The sequence below is a fragment of the Pygoscelis adeliae genome, unplaced genomic scaffold (assembly GCF_000699105.1).
Source record: "Pygoscelis adeliae isolate BGI_AS28 unplaced genomic scaffold, ASM69910v1 Scaffold463, whole genome shotgun sequence".
Classification (NCBI taxonomy): Eukaryota; Metazoa; Chordata; class Aves; order Sphenisciformes; family Spheniscidae; genus Pygoscelis; species Pygoscelis adeliae.
In genome coordinates this window covers 1665599-1692749 of record NW_008824471.1, presented here as the reverse complement: position 1 = coordinate 1692749, position 27151 = coordinate 1665599, and the positions used below count along the sequence as shown (strand labels likewise).

Genomic DNA, 27151 nt, shown 5'->3' with positions numbered 1-27151 from the left:
TGGATTAGGATCCCTCCCTTAATTGAGCCTGGCCAAAGAAATCAGATATTTGGCAAAGGCTTTGCTGATTTTGTGCGTGTGTGTGTATGTAAATAGGAACAAGAAAACTCATTACACAAATAAGGCACAGAAAATAAAGACAATCCCCGTTTGGTCATACTACCAGTGTGTGGAATTGTATAACGTGCACTCAGAGGTCTCTGGAGACACACTGCTGTGATGGTGTCTGGACTGAATCCCTTCACTTGCCTCTCTTCAATCCATTGACAAAAAAGGTTTTGTCAATCCATAGGCTGTCAATTTAAATGAAACGCATAAAATTCACTCGTCGTGCCCAATTCACACCATAAGCTGTAGAGAAGGAACCAGGACTCTAAAACATGAAAGTGGATACAGCCCATCCTCACTCTACTTCTTGGAAAATCTATCACCCGTATTTAGAAGCAATGGGAATAAAAGGCATGAATGCTGGCAATGGACACACTGCTTTGCATTTATTTTGCTCCTGCTCTCTCTGAGAAGCATAGAGGATCTAATTCCTCATTAATCACAATTTCCTTTAACTCTACAGCAGTTTCATTCCTGATTATTTCATTAGCACTAAGAGCATAACTGAAAATAAATGCTCTCTGACAGCTATATCATTAAATGAGGCCAGCTTACAAACCTGCTATAGCAGGTATGTCTGAACTCACTCCTCTATATCTGAAGCTGAAGCGTTTAACCCCCCTAGTCTCTGCTATGTGCTGTAAGCCACTTGCATAGGACAGGGTACATACAACCCACGCACTTTGGAATTGATTACTGATTTTGTTACATGCTGCTCTACCCCATCAAGGATCCTTTAGGGACCTTCTTCCTCCCTCCTCCACCATTACAAGAAGGGAGTTATACATTGTCTTACCTTAGTTTTCTTTTTCTTCATCCTGAGGACCCTTGATGCAATCTGGATGGTGGACAGCGTCTCAGCATAGTTCCCCGCAGCGGCTGAAATGTGAGCTATCATTGTGGTGCGGCAGTTCATATTCCCCAAGGACTCCCGAAGCAACATGGTGAGCTTGCTGTCTCTGCAAAATAAAATGAATTAAGGCTACATTAGCAAGCAAGGTTTCACTTTGACCATCGTGATGTGACTTGGGTCTCAGCAAGATTTTTTCTCCTCTTTTTAATGGAATCCTAATTAGTTTCCTTCCTCAGGTTTGCACTATGTTGTGTTTGCAGCTGAGCATGCTGAATGACCCTGGACTACAATTCAAACTTCTTTCCTCTTCCCAATTCCCCCCTTCTGTCTTCTTCTGGCCTCAGTCCTTCTGCACTGTTACCACTGCCAATACAGAGATGCAGACCAGCGTCAGAGACTAACTGTTAAGGAGCTGCTGCAGCAAACATCGAACTGCTGCCCTTTTCCAGTGCACAGTGTGCAAGCAAACTCTGGCCCAGCTCTGGAGAGCAAGAGGGTAGTGGATTAGATTAGAGGACCCAAATTTTTTCTTGCCTTCTAGGGCACTGGGTAACAATAATAATAATAATAATAGTTAAATAACTGAATTAATTTTGGATTATGCTGGTGATATACAAAACAATCAAGCCTTAAGACTTCGCACAATTGTTCTTTCATATTAGATCTTTTCTTCCACTGAAGCAGAAATCAAATTTTCTGTTCTTGCCATTTACTCTATTGTTCAACATAGGATAGCTTTTGAAATGCTGATGCCTTATTGTGGGGCTGTCTGTGACTGGACTAAGAATATGAATTTTAACAGCATAATGATGCATATATAATGCTTCTGTGGTGGTCATCTACTCCTGTAGTCAGAAATGCATGATATAATTTTTAAAGAGAGCTTTAGCTACAAGGTGTACAGGTCAACTGGATGGTTAGTTGGGAAATGGCATCCTCTTGAAGAGAGCCTCTCCTACACTAAAGGTTGTAGATGATAGTTACATATGGCTGAAAGCAAAGATAGCAACAGCCTGATATTTACCTATTGCTAAAGGAATTGCTTTCACTGTTGTAATGATAGCAATACCTTCAGTGCCTGGGATCAGATTTTTGGGGCTCTGTTCCATATCTGCTAATGACCTATGGTGCATGTGTGCCCTTGGTCATCCACTTAACATTTCCAGCTCACGGGAGTTCTGCATAAAGCTACAACTGCTGGGAACTGAAGCTATGCCTACTGGATGGGACTGACAGACAAACACCAAATTTTCGAACCTCTCTTTCTGATTGAGTAAACGACAGCATTTGGGATGCACATTTTGATGCATCTAGCAATAACTCCAGGGAGCTCATAAATTGTGCTTCTCCTGAGATCTCCAGTACTTGCGATTTCAGCTAGACTAGCAATACTGGAAGTAAAACATTTTTTGTTTCAGGATTTCTGCTTCCATCTGCTCCAGACACATTGAAGACAGTCTGGTGTCTTTGAGAAGCAAACAAACATCCATAAAGACTATACTGAGACAGCCTCACTCATTTCACTTGTGACCTAAGGCTGCTTTGAATCCACAGATCCAGAGTTAATAGGCTGCTGTATTTCAGGTTAGTGGCCCTCCTTTCCATCAAGGAATAATTAAGATGTCAAATTTTGTACATCAGTTACTGCCACTTGGAAATTATTAACATCTGCACAGAAATCAATAACAAGCCTTTCATTTGCTAGTGCTTCGATCATAGCAAAACATGAGACGACAGGGGAAAGGGCAAAAGAATACATTCTGAACATGTCAGTCTCCTGAGAATACATAACCCATGCAGCCAGCATCAGCACACTGCGGCGTGGCTCTCCTAGAGGTATATACATTATGAATATAAAATAATATCTGTGCCATCTGCCTTCTAGTGAAACACACACTTGCAAGAAGAATGATGATACAGAGGAAATACTTATTCTATAATTCAAATGATCCTCTGACATATATCAGATAGGAACTAAAGGGCAGATTTGTTTAGGATTAAAGCCTGAAACCCAGCAGCAAAAGAGCCCAGCCAACACTGATTTCTAATTTCAGAGTTTGCTCATTCAGCACAGTCTGCATCTTGACTATCAACTTCACTTTGCACCCAGACAAAATAACTAGCCTTATGTCATTATTCTACACTGAGAAATAAAATAATAGGAAGAAATTTGCTAAACACAGATTTTTGTCGATTCTGGACATTATCATAAGACAAGTTCACCTGTTCAAGGTTCACTGATCTCTCACAATAGCACCTACTAACTTCTAAAGTAAAGAAAGAAAATCAAAGAGAAAATAATAACACCAAAATGTATGGCTTAATTTTTAACTCAACCTATCCTCATCAAGTAAAATATTGGTAAAATATTTTGGATGTCTCACTGAAATTTGCTTGACAGACAGTGTGAGACACAAAGTAGAGGCTTTGTTCTTCTGAACGCTGACATGGCATTTCTGCCTGAAAAAAAGAAAGGCTCTGAACTGTTTCATTAGGTGATTCATGAGCTGGTATTTGCAAAACCAAAACTTCCTGTGAAAGCAGAAGTTTTACAGAGAGAAGGTCTGCACATCTGCACTGGAAGAGCTTTGAGAAGGAAGACCTTTGTTGATCTTCTGGCTGTGCAAACTAAACTAAGGCACAGGAAATTTTGAAGAAGCTCACAGAAGGGCTGCTGCTCCTGGGTGCATGTTGCTCATTGTATTGAGCAAAGGCTGGCTTGCAGAAGGTCCCAGATTTCTCATAGCAGCATAGTGAAATGCACCCATGTCTTTATAGCAAATGGGAGATCTTCAGGAATGCTAATGGTCCATTTCTATTCTGCTCCAAAAGCAATAAAATGATATGCCAGAGCAGCACAATGACCCCATTTTATATATCTGTCTTAATTTTAGATGTGTTTCTATCCCATCCACTACTGTTTTTGTAGTTTAGGAAATTTACCATAACCCATCATGAATATGGGGATATAATACACAGAGAACAATGAAGGTGGGGTCAGGATACCACACTTCAGACTCCAAAGCCTGTATATCAGCAAGTCAATTCTGCAGCCTTTTCAGTACTTAAAAGTTACCTCATTTTTCTAACTGCATCACTTGGTCTAACAAAATACATTACCCTTACTTGTAAACCTTTTCTTGCCTAACTCCTTAGATCATCGTGGCTACAGCAAAATACTGCTAAATACTGTTCATACATCCCACACAGGTAAAACCCCAAAATAAAGTATGCAAAGTTCTATCTCCGGAAAAGTCCAGAGGCAGGAGTCCTGGGGGCAGGAAACTAAACTCAGATGTCTCTAGGAAGTATGTCAGCAGGTACGGTACAGGGGATCCAGAAAGGAAGAACTGTGCAGCTTGCCAGGCAGAAAGCTCCAGTTCATTCCATAGAGTAGCAGCCCTCCAGTGGAGAGGAGCCCTCTCTTCTCCACAGTGCTCCCTTACCTCCTCCATATTTCCACCCTCTCACGTTACAGCAGCTAGTGGAGCACTTATAGTGCTCTTTTCTGAATCTCTCAATAGCGACCATAAGGAACCCTAGCAGGTATTAAACCTCCCCAAAAGAGAGATGTGGCAGTGCTGCAGTGAGCACTGCGTTCTCTATTTCTTCTCTTCTGAGACTTCCACCATGCAAACTGGGATCAGTGTAAATTAGTCCGTTCACTTGCTCAGTAAGAAGGAAAAATGTCCATCTTCATGCTCCTCTTACACATATCTATATTTTCCTTCCTCATGAATGATTAATTATACTCAGATTCAAACAATACAGAATCTTACATTGAAGAATTAAGTACTCAAGGTCATGATATGTTTCCTCGGACATTGCATAAATCCCACTTGCCTATGTGCATTAAGTCAAAGTGTTTAATTTCATGACTGGATACTATTTTTCCACTAGACCCCTGCCTCAATCACTGCGCAGGATAAACAGTGCTCACTGAACAAGAAGTTATTCAGTCTTTCATTTAATCCTTGCCTTTTAATGTGCGGACTTGTGCCTTATCTACTGTTAGGACTATACAAACTCAACTCTGAATCCAGAATGACTGATTTCTTCAAAGGTTTGTTTGTTGTTTTTTTTTTTTCCTGTGGAGCTTATCAGTGCAGTATCTGATGAATGTCTCTGAGGTGAGGTATATAATCCTCTGATAATACCTACAGCATTGAAGACTTCACTAAGTATAGGTGTTTGGTGTGAAGCACTGATCTTTCAGAGTACTGAGCATTATATAGTCTTTTATATTCGAAGTACAGCTAACTTTGACTTCTCTTGCAGAGAAAATGGGGCAGCTGGTTCTCAATCTAGGTACCCAGAAAACCAGGAACATACAATTAATAGCCCATCTAAAAATTTTAGGAATGCATTGGCAGAGCCAGTTCTGAAGGTGGTACCAGATCCCTTCAGAATACCTCCCTTCTCTTCCATAGCCCTCGGTCCCATTTTCCATATTCCTTCCAACTTCTGCTACAAATTAGGGAAGGAATTTATTGACAATGACCACATCATTGTACAGTCCTGATTCATCTCTAAAGCAGGTCCTTTATCTGCCTTGAAAAAGATGATAATTGAGGGAGGGAGGTGGGGGGAATCCTGCAAAGACAAGACAATATATAGCCCATGAGGCCAAAGAAAGTTAGCCAGGACAACCTTAATTTTGACATTTCCTGCCCCTGTAGTGATTGATTTCACAATCTGAATGCTCTTATTATATATATTTTGTGTAATTTCATGTGGATTTGTGTTTACACTTCAATGAGACATCAACAAGCCTGGAACCTTTCTATGTATTAAAAAGCCTCAGCTGCTGAACTAGCCAACTAGCTAGCAGCAGCAGCCGGCTGCCACCTTTTGTACGGACAAGCAGTAGAGAAGGAGGACATGACTCACAATTTACCAACAGTTTGCAAGTATATTCTGTAGAATATACTAGCGCTATATACTGCTATATACTGCTAGTATATTCTGTAGAAGTACTTTCTACTTGCCTGTAGAAAAACAGTGAGACTCAGGAGCATCACAGTCCTTTCCTGTGCTGTAGGAGAGATGTGCTCTCATGTGTTCACATCCTTTTTGCCATGCTCTTCTCTCATCAGACAATCCTGTTCTATCAGTGTCTATCCTGGGCTTTCCTCATCCAACCTTCTTACTCGTTCTCATTCCCATACCATGATCATCACCCCCAGTTTGTCACCTAAACAGCCCAGCAGAGCTCCATTTCATCCTTAGGTGGTCTAACCAGCTACACCAGACTTTGCCAGTCTCCAGCATCACTGCTAGACACTCTCCCAGTACTAATCTCCTCTTTCCTCAACTCTTGCTCCCACTAACATCCTCCCTCCACTGTCACTGCCTGACCTCCAAGGCCCCTGTCCCGACTCGAGTACCCCCACCTTCTCACTGATACCCTGCAGAGGAACCCCATAACCCCGCCATAATTTGGCATGGCTGACTGCATCATGACGCCCAGGTGAGGTGCAGGCCAGGGTGAGGGGGCATAGCACAGGCAGTGCTTTCCTGGATCACCTTCTGTCAGGTCCTTCAGCTTTATGAGAATCTGCGCGAGCAATGTGTTTGAAGTGAGCTACACAAAAAAGAGGCAAATCGTAATTGCTTTTGTTTAGGGCTGCAAAATAGAATTCATGAATAGAAAATGAAGCAATAAGAATAAATATTACGCTCAGGAAATTCGCAGTAGTTTTCGTTGCCCAGCATCTCATTCTCTGTATGGGAGAGGCAAACACAGGACTGTTCCACAAAAGGAGGGAATACTGGAGAGGAAGATCCAGCTAGTGTCTTGGAATAATGATTTTTCTGTGGAATTATTTAACCAATTATATTATATGCTTTGTTTGGGGTTTTTTCCCATCACCTTAATAACAAATATTTTCTTTGTCTTCCCTTTCCTCTCACCCCACTGTTATGAGGATTTTGGCTATTCAGTGACAATAGCAGCACCATCAGGAATAGAAATAATAACAGTTTGCAAGGGATACAATACAGTATTATAACTAAGCTTTAGGATGTGCAAGGGTGTGTGTTTGTGCTCTCCATTAATCATATACCTTAGTGTCTTCCTAGGCACTTGGCCAAAAGGAGAAAGTTGTCAACTCCCTCAAGGTGTTATTGTTACAGGATCAGATGATGTATGCCCTGAGGTGTCTTGTAATTTAATTATTTATAGAGGTATGTCAAAGAAAAAATCTCAGTAACTATGGCAGTTATTTTTGATCATGAAGTCTTAACTGTGCTCCCTTGTGCTGATGCACTGCTTTATTCATAGTAATAAATGCTTGCGTAACAAGGGAACCACATAAATACTCCATTTGGTTTTGGCTCTTATTGCATGGAAATAATCTCTGCAGAGGACAGTTTATAGCTTAAAAGGCACAAACCCAATAGCGGATGTTACAGGTGTGTAACAGCTGAGTTCATGATGAACCAGTATAGTTCGCTTAGCTATGTCTTTCCCTTCTGTTAATAATTTTGATAGAGGGAGAGAGGAAATGGGAGCAATGTGTGTAGGCACAGGCAAAATGAGGCCAGGTGGAGTGATAAAGCCCTCGGTGGTTCAGCCATGTAAGCCTGGCTTTGTTAGCAGAACGAAGCGAGGCAGTTGAAGAAAGATGGGTAATGTGTTGGACCTTTAACCTGGGGAATCCTTCACCTGGTGAAATGAGACGTTGGGGAAATAATGAACTTGTTCCAGGTGGAAGCTGAATAGTCTTAAAGGGAAAATTAAGCAAAGTGGAAATCTCCACTGCCACTGCAGTTAGTTATCTTGTATGAGGTACACTAGAACAACGCAGAAAGCTGTACTCACTGCACAGGGGAAGGGGGAGCCAGCTGAAAGGACTACACTGAGAGGATACTGTGCTCAGGTTCACGTACTGTGAAAATCACAATCGCATCTGGAAGGGATGTGACACTGAAGCAGTCAAGAGCAGAAGAAAGGTGTCGTTGCAGCCAAGTATGGGATAAGAGGGACTTATACTTGAATTCTAGTATTACAAAATGTATATAAAGTCTAGGGGGTTCCCCCTTATAATTCTCGTCTTTTAAGAGCCTAACTATGCAAATTTCATACTGCAGAACAATCCTTGTGCCTGTGGCAACACATGAGCATGTGGCAGAAGCACAAAATAGCATCTTTTGTTTCCTTTTCACCGAAGACAGAAAAGAAAATTAATGACAGAAGGACAGAGTCCCAATAGCTCCAGCTACTCCGACTCCTTGAAACAGACTCTCACCGTAAAAGAGTCTCATTCAAGAGCTGTAGCTTTTGTCTAAAAGTTGCTCCCAAAGCTGATGAAACTTAAACAGTCTACAAAACAGTCAAGGAGTATGTTATCCAAAAATGACGTAAAATCCGCCACTCTTTGGAGGTCCCACTGACTGATCTTACCAATTCAAGCTTATCCATAGTAGAACTATCTCACAATAAAGCAGCCGCTACCACACCCCAGCTCCACTTTTACCTACATATTAAAGAGCGCATGGTTTCTGACATTGCCAGCCCAGGTCTGAGCTGCACACTGCTACACTAGCACAGGGAAAAATGGCCCCTCCATCTTCTCATTTCTGCCTTGTGCCACCAGTGGAGCTAAAGCAGCATGGGCTTCGTTTAAATAATTCAACCAATGAGAGAAAAAAGTTCCTCGCAGTCTTTGCCCCAGCTACGTGAATTTACGTGGTTTGGTTCAGGTGCACTTCACACTTTGGCAATGTCAAACTGAAGACATAAACCCTTATTTACAGGTCAATGTGTTACTCAAATGAGAACTCAGACATCCAGATGTACTTTAAAGTCACAGCAAGACCAAGTGTTGGGGTGGGAGGGAGGAGGTGGTTGGGAGGGCAGCTCTACTGGAGACCGATGGACAAAATGATCCCTCTCCCCTCTGTACTCCAACTCGCAGCACGGAGCCAAACATCATTCACAAGCAACCATTAAAAACACACAAACAAAGCTCAAAGATAATCAAAAAGGAAAAGGGTCCTAGCGGTCTGTCTCATTACAGTGCCAGCTCCTAATAAATTCTAGCTGAAAAACAGAAGCTCAATTAAACCAAGGAGCTAATTAGGCTCAGCAACTATATGTTGGAGTTAAAGCCAGATTCTCCAAAACCAGCAACGCCACTGGTTAAGAAAACCTGCGCAGTAAATAGACTGTGATTTACAGGAGAAAAAAAATCCCCACAGTTAAAACCAATAATGATCCAGATTTTAAATAATTTAAGGACTCTGCATGTGGACAGTCTCTGTGCTAGCTTCTACCAAGGTACACTCACAAAGGGAAGGAAAAAGCCTTCCCGCCCCCAATATCCCTCCTTGTTTGGCTCACTTTACTTGGAAGCATGATGGCAACCACACGTTTGGCTCAGCTTATCTCTGTGAAGCCATTTGGTTGCTTTATATGAGAAGGCAACAGTCGTATCTGCTGCTGAATAGCAACTGGAGCAGCTTGGGAGCCTGCCTGCCTCTCCTCCGGACTGCCTGCGCCCTGGCAGCACAGCGGGAGTGCTGGGATGGGAAGGGGTGGAGAGTGGCTGGCCAGCGCCTGTGCCTATAGAGCAGCGATAGGGGAAAACACATAGCAAGAAAGAAGCATGAGGAAACATCCCCTGACAATCTGCTGAGGACACGCTCTGGAAACCACCTTCACACCAGCCCCTCTGGTAGCTAATATTGGCACGAGCACAGCAAAGAGACACCCAGCGAGGGCATTTCCAACACCCCTCCATCAGCATGAAGAGCAGGATCCGCTCCCGTTGCTCAGCGTCTTTGCCTGCAGGGCTGCTGCCCCCAGCTCCCACTGCCTTCACAGGGTCAAGCACTAGTTTGCAGGATTGGGCCCTTTGGGACAGGCTGCTATTTTTGAGCAAGGCTGATTAAAGCGAGGCTCTCCACTCTGCATTCAAGAGACTAAGCAAAGGGGTTCTTTTTCAGAAGGCTTCAGCTCCCTGCGGCTCAGCTGCTGCCAGTGTCACCAGGTGGGGTCACACTTGCTGAAGAGCCACCATTGGTGACAGCCCCTGCGGAGAGGGCAGGGCAGCGGCCACCTCAACTCTCCTTTCAGCGCAAACAAGCGCCTGCCTACCAGACTGGCACGACTCTTGTGTTACGCACACCCCAGGCAGCTAGGTAACCATTTCAGCTGCCTCCCTGGTGAATACAGCACGGCAATTTGGAGGGGGGACAGAAAGGCTGCTCGCTGCCACACCGAGCACTCCCGCACCGCTTGGCTGGAGGCAGCCCACTGCTGCATGTGCAGCGGCACCCGTGAGCCCGAGCAGCAAGCAGCAGCGCTTTGCCCTTTGCTTGCAAGGAGTGTTATGATTCATATGTACCGAGAGCAGAATACCAGGGTTATTTCCTCAAACGAAAATTAACTTCAAATGTTTGTAATTGATCCATGAATATTCATGATCTTTTGGGAGGATTTCATAATTACTTCATTCTGGTTAGGCTCATTTGATCTGCAGTAGTGCCAGCAGTAGTTTACACTCCTTCATCAAGATGCCAACAATTTGGCAGCGTGACCTTCCCAGTTTCCTGTGCTGGAGAGCAGCTCTAGTTATCCTAATTGCAATCCCAAATGGAGTGGTACCTGAAAATAAATTGACTGCTGTTCAGTTTTAGAAACCACTCCACTTGGCACCGCTACTAGCATAAATAGATGACATCTCCAGGCAACTGGGAAGGTCACTCAGCAAAATACTCCGCATTTTGATAAGTAAGATTTTATATGCTGACCTCCTAGAGCCTTCAGTCCACAGCATTATAGCAGAGGGTAGTGAAAGTGCACACACTCCTGTGTGGAAAGGAAAAAAAGAAAAAAGAAGGCAGACTTTGGCTGTCATTAATATTATGAAAATGATACAATTCATCTATGCCACTCACTAGACGTATTCCCAAAGAAAGTTAGGCTTAAGAGTTCAGACTGCCTATGCACCTGCATGCAAGCTTGCCTCATCACCTCCAGCAATAAGCTTCTAGCCTATTGGCCAATTTGAAGAAACTGAGAAAATAATATAAAAGCCTCAAAGATAGTAAGTCTCTGTAAATGCTGTGAGAATTGATGGCTGGGTGGATGGAGAGAAATCTTATTTGTGCTCCCACAGACACAAGACTGAAACTCCTTAAACTCCACTCTTGAACACACCAGAGAAGGCACACAGATGAGAGAAATTCCCAACCACAGGGGAACTTTCAGCCAGTATTTATACACTTTTGGATGTCAACATTAAGAGACAAATTGTTAGAAATATTATTTTCTCGATGCTGATGCTCTCAGAACTGTTCATTTAGATCAACAGACCAAAAAATATGCACTCATATGAAAGTGGGTCCTGACTGTAAGCTGTGAAAACAAAGTAAAGCAGTGAAAATATTACACTAACAGCATTAAAGCAAAATAAACAGTCAGAAGCCTCAAGTCACGCTTCCATCTCTGGTAATCAATTTAATACCTTTTAGAGCTCCTCTTCACATACAGCTCCAAAGTCTGCTTCACAGAGAAGCATTAAACCGCTAAAAGCTGCTAAAAGAAGCAATCCCTATCCATTGGCAAGGAAGATGGACTTTGCGGCAGCCAAGTGATCTGCTAATCTAGGATGGGAATCAAGCAGGTGAAGCAAGTTCCAAAATGGGGGAATTTTTTATGTGTCATCTCCCATTTATCAGCTGGGGACACACTGGCCTCAGTTGCTCAGCTCCAAACCATCCAGGAATTAGAAAAAAAAGACTGTTATTTAGAAATACTGTATGGGCATGTACAGGTAATACGTACAGATCCTAGACAATGTGCATGCCCGTCTCCTTCCAAAAATCTGGGTAAGTAATAAGGTGGCTAAGTATGGACTTAGCTGTCTAACTTTACACATTCTTTCCCTTTTGAGAAGAGTAAGAAAGCTGAGCTTCTCCATTGCACCTATCTTCTGTAAAAAGCAAAATGGACTAGAAAGCTGGTTTCCCTTCACAGACTCCATTTGCTTTCCTATTCAATATACAGTTTCAGGGTCAAAGTAAGTTTCTTAGACACCTGCAACAATGTTTGCAGAACCTGATGAACACAGCGTTCTCTGGCCTGTAAGTCCTTGGCCTCTATAGTTGTACTGCCAGTAGTCAATAGGGGCGGGTGAGCTTGTTAGGAACTGGAGAGAGACCAAAAACTCCTTTCACATAAAAATGAATGGCCATCAGACAGCAACAACTTTCATCCACAGATGGGCTGAGCTACTCGCACAATGGGCTGATTTAGAGATGTGATGAGACAGACTGAGCAACAACAGTGATGATGTTGATCTTGCATGGCAACTAAAGATCATGGATGAAAAATTCTCTACCGGTGCCTGGTTTCAATGATGTCCAAAAACAAGCCCCAAAATTGAGATTTTTATGAACTGAAACCCATGGCACAGTGCTCCGAACCCATCTGTCACTGAAATCTACAGAAAGGTTCCCATAAGCTTCAGCAGGGTCTGAATTGGGCTTTTACAGATTTAGTGACAGAGTACATGACATCATGAATAAAATAGTCCCTTCTGAAGTCAAATACATGGCATTGAAGTCAAACCGTGGAACCACAGGCAGTTTTATGACAACATTTTTGGCAGCATAGGACCAAATCTAGCAGCTGCTGCAGGGCAGTGGGAATTTTGTCAGCTACAAACACAGGCACAAGAAAACTAAATGTTTGGTTCTTTTACCCCTCTCACACTCCATCATACTTTATTCACAGAGGACTCCAAATAAAACCTGAGGGACCCCAGTCTCCATGCAAGTACTATGTATTGTAAGTAAAAGTGGCCAAATCAATATATAAAGACTTTTAATGTACATATATTTGCTATTTAAACCATTTGGAGATAGGCTGTATCAAATACATTTATCTTCATCTATGCAGCAATTTAAAATATTAATGATGCACATGCATTTTTCATGTTATCTGAAGTTTCACTCCCCCTTTAAATGGATTCTTCTACTTATTTTGCCCACTATAATACCATTAATTAGACAAGCTTCTCAATAGGCCCTTATATCTCTGACACTTCAGAGATCTCTTAATAGCCTGTGACAGCAAAGCAAAGGAACTCTTTTGAACTTGCCATTTAATAATTGTTACATACCTTGCAGTTTTACCTAAAGTAACCAGAGCATGCTTTAGAGTTCGATAGGTATCTATTATGCCCAGAAAATCAACTGTAAATTTGAATATTTCCATGTTAATAGCCGCCTCTCCACAAGGTTGGTCGTCAGAACAGAGCTGTGAGTGCCAGAAAGCAATATACAACTGCTACTGTTTATATGTATTTAGTTTTAAATGATAAAAAGATATCTATTACAGAGTTAGCTGTTCAAAATCCCAGAAGCACTAAAATAAAATTTCAAAGACAAGCTGAGCCAGTCTTTCATAGAAAGCTCCTTTCAACCTTCAACCATCTTCAAAAAGCCTCAAACTGGACTCATTTACAATGTGCCTGGAAGGTCCCCCTTCTGTTTACAAAGCTGCTGCTTAAGCTCAGGAGTTCCTGCAGCTGAAAATAGTTGAGGCTGCAAGAATATGTTGGCAAAGTACTCCTTCTAGTCTTACACTCTCTCCTTGGCATCTGCTGTTGAATTTAGACAGAGACAGGATACTAGAAAGACATTTGGCCTGAGTCAGTACGGCCATTCTCACATTCTTAGTGTTAGGTTACAGTGGTTTACAGCAAGGCTCTGCAGCCCCCTTCCTGCATCCCCTCTGCATGCCTGCTGTGATCTAAGGATGCGGAAAAGGGTTCCTCAGCATCCAATCAACCCAGCCCTGGTCGATGGGTCTGGAGACACAAGAGAGGCCAAGAGGAAAGACAGTCATTCTGTTAAGGAGAGCACATGGACAGCAACCACAGAAGGAGAAGGAGGAAAGAGAAATGCATTGTTTGGTCCTGTGAGCCTGATCCCTGTGGGATGTCACCAAAGCAAAGGTGATGCTTGGGGTGAGAAGAAACTGAATTATCAGCTCCTGCCCCTACCCGGTATAGAGAATCATATAATCCTCCTTAAGCATTTAGAAGACCCATCCTTAAAAACATTAGGGCTTCCTAGCACTGCCCACACACACTTCCATTTCAGAGTGGCATGCTGAAAGCCATCTACTCCCCTATTTGCCCGTAGCCCTTTTGTTTCCATTGCTCTCACTCCCCAGAGATAGGAATGCTCCTACTGCACGTACAAACACCACTTACACTCCTTCTCATGCTCTCTCTATTCCCTAACTCTATTTGGGTATGCAAGCCAAATTCATTTAATCTTCTTTCACATAAAAAGCTATCCTGTTCCCCTTGCCAGCCTTTCTTGTACTAGTTTCAGTCTGAATTCATCCTTCATCTATATGGGTGACCAGAGGTGCATCCAGGAGAGGAATTGCTAGTCCTTTACATAAGGGCATTACTATTTTTCTACTGTCATTCCTAATGCTCCCTCAGACTTCATTACCTTCTCACTGTTACATCACCTGTGGACACTGGTGATCATTAACCAATATGCCTAAATTAGTACACACACCCCACCCCCTTTCTAGCTGATGAGCTCCCAGATTTCAGTAGAAATTGTTAGCAGTCCATCAGGGCAAGCCATTAGTGCCATTTCTATTACTCTAGCCCTCGAGGTCCCACAGCTGCTCCCATCTGATTTTCTGATCTTCCTTTGTACAGGTGATGGCTCTCAGCTTTGTGTAACCGGCCACTATGATTAGCATGCTCCTGCTTTGTGTGTCAAGGCTGCTGATAATAACACTAAATAAAATCTCTCCCAAAAATGGTCCTTGAAGAACTTCCCTGGTGGCCTTCCCTCTACTCTGATACTCCCACTTCAACGCTAGCTTACTGTTGTCTCATCAGTCTTCACTATCTGATGCATCTTACAGCTCCCTGTCTTCTTCAGCTTAATTAATAATTTCTCAGGGGACACCAATTCAGTTATTTACTCAGGTCTAGGCAGATTATATTTACCACCGTTCTTTCACCTAGAAACTCAGACTTTAGGTATCATGTCTGCATAAAACAGAGGTTGAGGATTGTATCCAGAGGGTTGTATCCAAATGTATCCCCATTTTGGGAGGAGCGTTGAATTTAAATGCACAGACAGCTGTTCCAGATTTCCCTGTCTCGGGAACAGTCAAGCTATTTCAAGGCTTACCCTCCAAGAAGGCAATACCTGTTGTCTGGATTTACTCTAAAGTGAGTTTTAACACAGGCCTTCAGGATTTGTTCCTCTAACATCTGAATGCTAATACCGAATTTTTGTTGTAGCGGGACTTTCTTAACATTTCACTGTTAACTTTTGCATCTATTGCAGTAACAAAAATTGATCACTTAATTCAGACGATTTAGCAGTGAACTCATTTAAGCTCCTCTCTTCTCTCTATCCCTCCTCCTCCATACATACTGATGAGCAAATCATTTAGAGAGGGGTTTGTTACACAGCAGGAAAATACATTCATCTAATTGCATTTCAAATGATGAGGATCTGAATAAATGAACAAGTTGTTCTATGAATAGAGGAATTAATGAAGACTAGTTTCCTGTGGGTTTGTGTCCTGTGTTCCTCAATTTCCTACACTTCTGCTGTCCCTTATTCTGCATAGTCCCTATGACCTCACCTTGCCACATCCCACCTAACTCATCTCCTCCAGCTGCGGCTCCTTCCTCTCCCCCTGTTGACTTGTGTGTGCTGGCTGGCCGGCATTTACGCTCAGCTGGTTGGCGAGCCAGCATGCAATGGAGCAGGGAACTGCTGGCTTCACACCTTCATGGCCCAGCCTCCTTCTGCTCTGTTCCTCTCCCAGTCCCAGAAGTCTTGCACAGACCTCAGATATCTGAAGGCCTGTCCCTGTGTTAAATCTGATTGGAAATGGTCAATTAAATGGCCAATTAAAAAATGTATTTGGATGACTAGCAATGAGACAGTGTGATCATGTATGCTTCAGCCTCTCAGGAGGTGGCTAAGTACCTCTTGGAGCACGCATGTCAGAGCCAGTCCTGCTCATGGAGCTTGTCGGGCTTCACAGTTTTGAAGCACAACATTGTGCATAGCAGTCGTTCCCATCACCAGCTACTGAGGACAGACAGGACATTTCCCATATTACCATTACGAGAGTGATTAAAGCCACCTAATTATAGCTGTGCAATGACAAAAACCTCAGCTCACAGATGTCAAGTTAGCCAAGCTTTTAAGTCTTTCATGTCCTGTGGCTTACATTATTCCTACTTTATAATTTTTCAGATCCATGTTATGATTTTATGTCCAATTAATTCTGTGGGAGGACAGCAGTTCTCAAATGAACACGGAGTAAATGCAATCAATAACAAATGGGTCGTTATGAGAGTTCAAGTTATTATTGCACTGTTAATATTTTCCAGTAGTTTGTGTTTAGTTATTTTTTTGTGTGATGTATGACATATTAAATACGTAGCAAATGGTTTAAAGGTCCTGTTCTGTTTTCAAAGCCACTACTGTACCAGTTTCAAAAAAGGTAATAATGACCCAAAAGGGACCAAAGAAATTTATACTTCCCTCAGCACAGCAGACTTGCATATAGTGTAGCGAAGAGGTGTATTTGACCCAAGCATTTATAATTAACTCTTAAGTTGTCATGTATAAAGAAAAGCTTTATTTACATTTCAGTGTTTTTGTTGCAGTGTAATTCCAAGAAACACCAATTAGCCCTCAAATGCTGACAACTTGCACTTATCACTGATTAGGGCTAGATATGAACTATAAACCTAGCACAATACCAGAGTGCAACAGCTCATTACCAGTCTAGCTTTCCTAGCTAATCTTTTCTACTAATTTTTATTTAGGGACCTTCTGGCTAGCTCATCTGAAAATTATACGCTAATGATCTGAGCAGAATTGAGAGCTTTAAATGGTAACATGGGAGAAAAAATAATTCTGTTTGATCTCTTTATGTTATGATAGATGCCATTTAATCAATTAACACAGCAGAACATACCATTCCATTTCAGACCTCGCAAATATAAAAGAAAACAGAAAAGGGTGAGAGCTTCACACATCTCTAGACCTTCTCCACCATGTAAAAGCGCATAATGTATAGTATCAGGGAATGTTTAGGAGCACAGTCACTGAGACAGCAGTCAAGACAGTATTTCCTGTGGGTCTCCTACAAGTCTACCCTAGGGGATTGCCAAGGATATGACTGCTGCTAGTAGAGGGGACATGTCAGAGACAGGGTCACAGCACTGTGCACTGTGTCCTGTGGAGATGTCAGGCAGCAGGGTGGCCCAACAGGCATCCCGGGGTGCCTGCTGCCAGTTAAGCCTCCAGAAGGTTTAACATGGGGTGCTGGGCCCCTGGAATGCCCCAGAATCAGAAATGTGGCTTCCAATTATGTCTGCCTCCTTCTCCGCCACCTGCTTGAGATTATGATGTATTTGAGAAACTGCAGCCAGAATTCAGATTCTGAATAAACATGGACTACAGATACTGCAGCAGTGACAATAAGTGCTTCACAGTCATTTGCTAGAACTACATAATAAATAAAAATTACTTCTGAAATATATTGGAGATAAAGAAGGAAAAGGACAGGATGTTTCATAATGTTACCATTTGTTAATGAATGCAAAGGATTAAAGATGGTAAGATGTAGGTAAGAACAGGTAGGAAAATGTATCTGATCCACATTCTGTAAAGCTTGTGTAAATTAAGGGCATCATGGGATATAAAAGTTCTATATTTAATAATTAATATAAACAGATTGAGAGCAATGACAGAAATATTTGAGAAGCAGCACAAGATCACATTTAGGGGCTATGTAATTTCCTGCAATCTAACTGTGCTGGAGTTTCTTTTCTGAAGACTATGAGATTCACCCAACAATACCAATATTGTGCCCTGTCTTTACTGGTTCCTACTCTGAATGAGTCAAAAATAGAGATGATCAAAATGAACATTAATGCCTTGAAAAACAAATTATGTCTCTAAGTCAGCCACTCAAACACATCCATTGCTGGTCTATACCTATGCAATTCAAAACTTGGATAATGGCAGAGGACAGCACGCTGAACAAGTTCTCAACACTCATCTAGCCCTGACCTTAAGACAACAAGTGCATAGCCTTTCATCTGCAAGAAGCTGGACCTTTTTCCTAAATATGGTGGTAGAGAATTTTTCTTCCTACTATGGGCAAAATGAGCAAGAATCCCTCAGGACTCCCCTTCTTTGAAGCTGCACAGCAAGAGCAGTGAAAACTTGCTGCTCTCTGCCCATCTTTCTAGATCTCCCAAAATAATGTTCTCTACTTAAATATGCAAAGGTTTGCAGATTTAACTGCCAGAAATGTTTCAATATGAAGATAATCAGACCACGGGGCTGGGAGATGTTCATTTACTATGAGAAACATAGTAACAGTTATTAGTGTGAAGCTGAGATTCCTTAAAAGAACCAGGTATCACTCCACAGAGAAGCACCATTGATGGATGGGACCTGGCCAATGGAATTAAAAATGTATTTTTAAGGGTTATACTATCTTTTGCATGGGTGTGATATAATAGCGTTATCAGAGAAAATTCAAAATCTTACATATTAAACAATGTAAATTCTTCTCTAATCAAATGAGCCAATTTGTAAAGAAAACCTTATTGTGCTGTTTCCAATAGCCAGATTATTGTCAAATATACGTACTGACTTGCTTGTAATTCTCTGCGTTCATTGTCTTATCTCTCTGTGAAAAAAGATGTTTCATAGAAAAGTTTAAGCAAAACTATGAATTTTCTTGGGAGGATGAAAAAATCCATTTCAATTTTCAGAGTACACCTAACAGATGTGTTTGTGATACCAGAAGAGTTCTGCTACAGTGCTGCAGAAGCACGATGTCCCTGCCTGGACAAGCTCTGACCCTGCTGGGAAGACAGGTGACAGCCCCTGGGAGCATGAACAGTAGCGAGACCCAAAGCATCACATTCAGATTCACAGCAGCCAGAGCCTTCCCCCAAACAACACCCTCACCGCCATGGGGCTCGTTGTGCTGGGATGAGCATGAGGGGAGCTGACACGGCATCTGCAAATGGACACAAAGGACTTTGCCAGTTGTGTAACCTTCTTGAAGTTTATGTGTGACACACACATAAATGATTCCAGATGAAGGAGCTCACAGAGGACTGCAATCAAGAGTAGCTCAAAACCAACAAAAGCCACTGATTATAATGCCATTACACATTAGCACATAGCCATCCAAAATGGCAGTAGTCACCTAACAAGAGAAAAGAAACTCTGTTACCAGCTTAACGGGCTTATTTTATATTCTGTATGATGCAAAGATCCTAAAGGTTATCAAAGCACACCCTCACTTTTTCTGTAAAACACACTCCACAGTAAGCAGCCTCAACCCTTGGCTGAAAAACACATAGGACCGTTTCACAAATCTCACTGGAGCACAACATGGTAGGGTGCCAACTGGTTCTCTTTCACAGACATGTATTTTCAGAGTAAAATCTTAATCAGCTTTGGTCCTCCATCAGCCCCTCTTTCACATCAGTGTAAACTATTGCAACTACAGCAGTTACCCTCAGTTCCCTTTGACGTGAGAACTATCCTCCGTCACTCCCGCAATGTCCGCACATGAGAGAGATGAGCAGGATTCAGGAGGTGCATGTCGGCATGGTCTGACTAAGTACACAGAGCTCCTAGCATGTCTCTCTCCCTCTCTGAAAAAGTACAGTTATTTCTCTAACATCATACCTTCGGAAACTTTTTTTTTGTTATGCAGTATATGCCAACTGGGTAGCAGATCTGGATACTGCATCTAATTCCTGTCCTCTTGCACAGGCGTGTAACTTCAAAGCACATCACACGGAGCCTGTGAAAACTGTTGTTTGCAAGAGAGAGGAAACGCAGTCTAGGAGCACAAAAGATTCTGCTACTCTGTTTATAGCTGGAGGCAGACATGAAAATTGTGTTCAATCCTTAAAAGACTGCTCCAAGGAGATTCAGGTCCCACTTGCACAGAGATGATGAGGTGCTTTTAACAGCTCACCTTGTCAGTGGCTCCCCTCGTTTGTTCTCTGGCTGCCTCTGAGTCGAGCGGCGCAGGCGCCTAGTGTCGTCTGAGCTGCCCGAAGGGACTGGCACACGCAACATGGGAGCTATGTGAGAGCCCTGCCCTCTGGAGCTCCCGCTGAAGGCAGGCAGGACACCCGGGAAAGCTGCAGGCTGTGCAAGCTGCTTACAGTGAGGGCAGCGGGATAGAGACTTCAATCAGTGAGAGCACCCACTCCTGCAAAGAGTGCAATACCTTGTGCATCCTTTTCCGAGCCCCAAAATCCCTTCAAGTCTATGACAGTTCCCAACTTCCTCCTTTTGTTCTGTTTATAGAGACTGAAGACTGTATCTCCATAGCTCCCAGGTTTGTAACAGCACCCAAAACAGCCGCCGCCATCATTCTGCTACCCAGCTCTCTGCTCTTCAGAACCAGCCATACCAAACGGAGCCAGAAGGGCTGCTATTTCTGACAGTATGGACGTACATTTTGTCATTGATTTTCAAAATGAGTGAAGCTTTATTTCTGCCCAAGAGCACAAACTAAGGAATAGGGAGAGAAACTCCCCCCACCGCTCAAACATAACCCATTGGAAAATAATTTTAAATATGGCAGGTAGAACAGTTTTCCTGATGGGGTAGATGAGACAAAATACAGCTAAAACAGTTAAACCTGCTGTCTGAAATTAATTTTACTGAGGCTTGTCACATATTGCTAGAAAGCTTGTCACCTGATGGCATTTATAAACAAACAAAATTTTAAAAATTGAAATAATCTAACAAGTTTGTTCTGCAGCAGGAGAGCATGCTAATTTTAATATTTCAGAATATAGTTCTAACCAGAACTGCTTAACTCTAAAAAGTCAATGCATATTTTAAAAAAGTCACTTCACATCTGTTCATTGTGTACAGGCCTGGAGGCAACCACCAGCCAGAAAACTTTGATCATCCAGCAGAAGCTAGCTGGTATCTGAAGAGCACAAGAGGATTGTCTTCATTGCTTTCCTCTCAAACATGTTATGAAAATAAGAACTTCAATAAAAAGTTTGTATGGAAAAAAACATCTTGCATTTGCAATGCCATTCAAGTGCCCTCAAAGCAATAAGACAAACTGGTTGAAATATTCTCCATTTACAGCCACGCAATTCTCTTCAAAGCTTCTACGGCCTGTCACTCCATTGAGGGGGTGGTGTTAAATAGAGTCCAGGAAAAGAAGGAGTATGAAGAAAAATTGTTCAACTATTTGCCCAGAAAATGTAAGCCAGGTTTTTGTTTATTTTTAAGCTAAGGTCACAAATACTATTTGTATACATTGAAGATGAAAATCAGTATGTCCTGCTTGTGCCACTTCAGTAGTCACAAATCTCTATTTATGTGGCAAGTTCCTGTATAACCTTCTTGAGCTCCAAATTCATGGTCACAGACGCATTTGCAACCAGTTGATAGATGATTGTACATTTCCAGTTTTCACATTCACCACTTCCATCAATCACATCCCTTGCAATCCCACACAAACTCATCACTACGTAACACTTAACCACATACTGCCTCTTTCAACAAATAAGCTGTTAATCATCAAATACTGAACATGAACTACGGTATACAATATCCCTTAGCAAGGATTTGAGGATTATCTCATCTAATTAGATGTAAGCATGTTTTCTAATCTGTGGGCTTAAGCCAAAGCCCAATAAAAAGATTTCCATTGACTTACACTGAGTTTTGGATCAAGCACTGGGAGAACTTGATTTTGCAATTCGAAGAGAAAGAGACTTTAAAAAAAAAGTAACTAAATGATGAAGGAAGAAAAGTGGTTAACTGAGTTAAATCATCTGGCACAGAAATGGACTGGACATCCCATATCCCTGCTAGGGTAGAGTCTTGAGAAAGACACCACTGAGACCTTCTGGATTTCTTTGATGCCGTGCAAGTGTAACAATCCAGCCAACTGCTAGTTTTCAGACTCCTAAAAGCAGAGGAGATTCTAGTAGACACACTAGAACATGTTTTATTGTTTATTTGTATAACTGCCTGCCATGTGCAAACACTTTCCAAACAAGGATGAAGATAAATTATCAAAATGGAAGTACAGCTATTCAAAATTGTTAAAGATTTGGCCCCAGAACTCTGCACTGAAATTGCGTAAGCCTAGCCCTTAACCAGTCTGGAACTGTTTATTATATAACTGTTAATTAATATTTGTTAGTTACATGTTTATTTTTCTTTTAAATCATTCTACCAATGAAGGGTTCACTTCAGCTCTTGGGAAGTTATTCCATTGACTAACAGGAATCACTGTTAGCATGCTTTCAAGTTTATATTCTTCTGTCTCATTACTTAAGGGTAAGAAATCATTCTGCCACTTTGGCTCACCAGAAACAATTCTTTCCTCCTGTGTGTATTCACATCCTTGAAATACCACAGAGTAGTTGTCATCTCCCCTCTCAGAGGTCTCCTTTTCCCTGCAAGCTATGAAGCTTCATTTCTGTCATGGTGTTCTTCCAGGTGAGTAACCCATTCATCTCAGACCATTCATAATTCTTGCTTGTCTTTTAAATTCTCTGCAGTCTGTAACCTCTTCTTAGCGATGAGATGCCCAACTCCAAACAAGCGGCTACATACTGGCACTCTACAAAGAAAAGCTGTTTTCTTTGGTCATCTGCAGTGGCATGTCTCTGCTCTCTTGCCCTGAGTCACACTGGATTTGTGCAGGGAAAGAAGGATCAGTAGGGAAACGAAAGTTAATTTCACAAATCATATCCATGTGCAACTATCCAAGAAACTGGAGATAACCAAAAACGTGAAGTAGGGCTAATAAATATTACTGCATGCTTTTTGATAATTTGCTGTATTGCACAAGCACTAGTTATTCCAAGAATATGACTATTTTAAAATTGTTTAATTATACATGAAATGAATTATCACCACATTTCCACAGGAGAAAATGTATTAATGTTCAACTGAGCCTGAACCAGTGGTGGAACAGGTGAGAATAAACTGCTGGATACCCTAACTGAAAGTTCAGAATGGCATTTTAATGAATTAAGTACATATTCATTTGTATATGAAATCACCACAACAGCCTATCTGGGTCCCACTCAAGTTATATTTCAGCAATATTTGCATGCTACTGGATTGCTTGTTCATTACCAGTCACGTCTGTGCTGGCCCGGGACCAAAGTAGTGTCCGTCCATGATGCAGCTATCTGCTGCTGATAGGAATGGCTATTTAAATGCAATTAGTAATTGCTATTAAATCTGACTATAAACCACAAGCACTTCCCTTCTCATTTCATTTTGTAGTCCATCATTATTTGCTTGTTACAGCATCTGTAAGGCGGTAATTCGTCGAGTGGTTCAAAGAGCATTGAAAGAGCTAGCTCATGAGGCCTGATTCTTCCCCCTTGAACACTTGTGTAGAATGGAGCCATTGAGCCCAACTGAGGGCTGTTGTAAAACTGGTGTAACAGGGGATCAGGCTGAGTGAATCCAACACACTCGCTTACATCCACTACACATGCACGCAGACACCTCTGCTCCAATAATTATCACGTTGCCAGTCTGGCAGGACTGAGTTGAAAACCCAAAGCTAGGGAATGCCGGCTCCACTGAAGCTTTCCTTGAGGACTTTGTCTACTCTCTCTCATTAAGTTGATGAAGAATAAACAGTCTGTAAGACGTGTGCAGATAAAGCTCAAATCTGCACTATCAGCTGTACAAACTCTCCTACAATAAAGTGCATTGTTGATGAACACTACAACAATGATTGCTGGAGCATGCAAAATCCGTTATCCTCATGCTCTTGAGCTGCAGATTAATTTACTCTAATAAAATGTATGAAGTTTTCCTACATTCACAGACTGTGCATGCCTGATTCCATCTATTTTATGTTCCCTGGAATAAAGAAAAAATTATCAGAAATTCAACCTGGTAAAACTGTTAGCTACAGAAAAACCCCAAAGGCGAAAGTAATTGCCAGATGCTCCAAGTCCTCATTATATCTGTGCTGACAGTGTTTCAGTGCTCACCTCTTGCTGGCAACTGCATTGGTCTTCCATGTTGCCAAAGCACTCTGGCTAGTGTCAAAGAGCATGCACCTAAGGCCAGGTCCTCAGCTGGTATAATATGGCATTGCTCCAGTGGCTTCACTGTCTGTTAGCCAAAGCTCTGGTCCATATGACCTGACTGCCAACATCATGGAAAAATTATTTTGTTCCTGAGCAGCTCATGTTTTTGATAGCTAATTAGGAAATATTTCACATTCGATAAAATCTCTATTGACCGCTCTCCTACAATTGGATCATTCAGGGGTATTTCTTAGGCTTATTCCTCCTTTTGAATGGGCTCATTTCTTTTTATCTTTTGCTTCCCAGTTCTTCTCTGTGGACTGTTGTCTCCTCTACACGTAATCTCAGTGTCTCTCCGAGCTCTCCCATTCATTTTTTGGCCATTTCCCAGTCCTGTGGTTCTGTTTCAGCTGTCACTCATGTCCTCATTTTCATTCTTTATTTCCCCTTCATCTGCTCTCACATTTCCACAAGTAACACAGCAAAACAGTTCTTCATCCACTTCTAATATATTAAATACTAAATTAACAAAGAAAGATTGAAGATTCCAAAGGTAGCACTAGATTTTTTCTGAGGCATTCTGTGGTCTTTGTACCATGGTCTCACTGAGGAGAAGCAAAAGCAAGCTACAGAAGACTAGTAGATGCAGCAGTGGAAAGCAAAAGTGACTGAAATCTCTCAATTAAAAAAAAAAAATTATTTTAGGTTTAAGCACTGGTGAAGTAACCGATAAACAGATTGCTCATTGGGCATATAGTTCGATTTTGGCATTAAATTCTTAGGCCTAGTAAACAGACATGATTGTGTGAATCCCACAAAACTAAGACTTAGTACGAGCTCGTAAATAAGGATAAAATCTCCAGTGTTAATACTAGTTATTGTACAAGAATTGTATTGTGAACTGGTTTTTAGCTTTCCTTATCTCTTCCCGAAAAGTTTTCACTGACATTTCTTCTGAGAAAAATAATCTAACTCATGCTATCAACACAAAGGCAAGACGTATAAACAAAAGATACCTGGGATCCCAGTTCTCTTCATACACAGTTTTTTTACACAGATGAAACAAATGCAGATAGACACACCCATTTAACCAAGAAAAGAATCTGAATTACTGGATCCATCCAAACCTCATTTGCATTTTTACTCCAAAAATTAACTAACAATTTACAGAAAATATCTGATATACAACATATTCTTTAGGCTCATCTTTTATACCACAATACTATAATCCAACACTTTCCCTTTTCTCCTCTTCACTTAAAAGCAATAATAGTCTACCCTTGACCAAAAAAGCCCAGATTTTGCATCCCATTAGGACCATCGATGTGAGTCTTTAACTCTAAAAAGTGAAAAAATAAGGTAACAGAGTCCTAGCAACAGTTAAAATGTAAGTAGTGCTTTTTGCCAAGTCTGAATGCCCTTTACAAAGTCCTACTTGGTTTTTTTGTAGCTCAGTTTTATAAATGGGAATAAATAAATAGATACAGAAATAAATTATTTTCCAAAGGTCATGCAGAAAGAAAGAATGGATTAGCCCATGGTTTAAGCACCAGATTAGATCTTAAAACATGGTGGCTCTGCCACTAAGCCTCTTGTGCAACCTTGTACCAGTCACTTAATATCATTTTATTTTCTACAGATAGGATAAAAAAAACAATACCAGCATGTAAAATCTATGAGAAACTGCAACCATATGACAGAGAAGCAGAAGTGCCAAGAATAAAAGTCATGCTTTTGACTCACGCCCATCTATTTTATGGACAAGACTCCCTCCTTGGATAAGCATAAGCATGTAGTTCAAAATATAGGATGCCTTCAGAAACACTAGCACATTGGGATAGCACATTAAGAGAGAAGCCTATTAAATAAAACAAGCAACAATTTCTGAAAGAGAAATTCATACAGCCTTGCACTTTTCTAAACAGTTTTCTTACATTCTCCTAGTCATTAAAATGTATAAAAATGATTATTTCCAAAACAGCATTACCATGAATTATCACCATCCCTGTTGCCTAGCAACTGGAGTAATTTTTGAATAGTGCGCTATATAAACCAGTATCTGGAGTTTGTGCAAATGGGTATTCATTTGAGGGTTTAAAACACATTCGTCTTGGAAATCAGAGGCAGATAATGCATCACTAATGTAAAGCTGAAATGCTCTTAAAAAATGAAATGGCACTAACAATTACTGCAGCTTAGCAAACCCCCCCTCCTGTAGCAGATCTGAGCTCTGTTAAACTTGGTCAGGGCAGGAGTTGACTCCCTTGCTCTTCCTTGGGCTTGCAAGTGCCCCTTTCCAATTTTTATGAAGATATTTGACATTCCGTGCCCTTTCCAATTTTTATGAAGATACTTGACATTCCTGTGGAGAAAATAATTCTTGCCCAGTCTTTTGAGGAATTTGCTCTTAACTCAAGAGCAAAAGAAACTGGTCACATTAAACGGCAATGTATTTAAGTCAAATTAAAAATTCTACTTTTATATAAGATACTGAGCTGGAAGAACTCACTGGTTCATACCATGATAGAATGATGTACTTAGTAAAGTTCAAAATAGGTCTGGACATTAATAGTGACAAAGAGATAACCTACTGAGATATTAGAGAGAGATTATAAGTACATACATGAAAAACACAAACTCCCAGAAATCACGGCCTGGTCACTCATTAGCTACTTGTCGTTGTCCATTATAGGGACTCTTGCCCATTCTTCAGACCCATGTGGAATTTAACTTGAATGCAGGACAAGATCCCAAACCATATCAACCTGTGTTGTTTCATGTTAAGAATTTCTACATTACTTTCTTACAACTTTAGTAGACAAGTTCCTGCTAAAGCTGTGTCAATCTGTGTTACTATTCCCAAAATGTGGGGGTGTGTGGGGGTGTTCCCAAGGGAGAAGGATTCCAACTTAACGGCTTCCAAGGCTTAGCCTTATGGGTAAGAAAAAAAAAAAAAGCAAAATGTGCTGAACACCAGCATGTGTTTTTCATAGAGACTGCAGGCAGAGAGGCAAATTCATCCCTAGCATAAACACACAGCCCACTGAAGGCAATGCAGTAGCATCTGTTTATACCAGCTAAAAAT

General features: G+C 41.4%; 1 protein-coding gene across 1 annotated transcript in view; it reads right to left on the bottom strand.

Moving 5' to 3' along the window:
- Positions 1-27151, bottom strand: part of KIF26B (kinesin family member 26B) — a 208413-nt gene that overhangs the window by 21342 nt on the left and 159920 nt on the right. Inside the window, exon 11 of the mRNA XM_009321268.1 lies at positions 905-1067. Coding sequence (XP_009319543.1) covers positions 905-1067 — 163 coding nt within the window. The remainder of the gene's footprint in view (positions 1-904; positions 1068-27151) is intronic.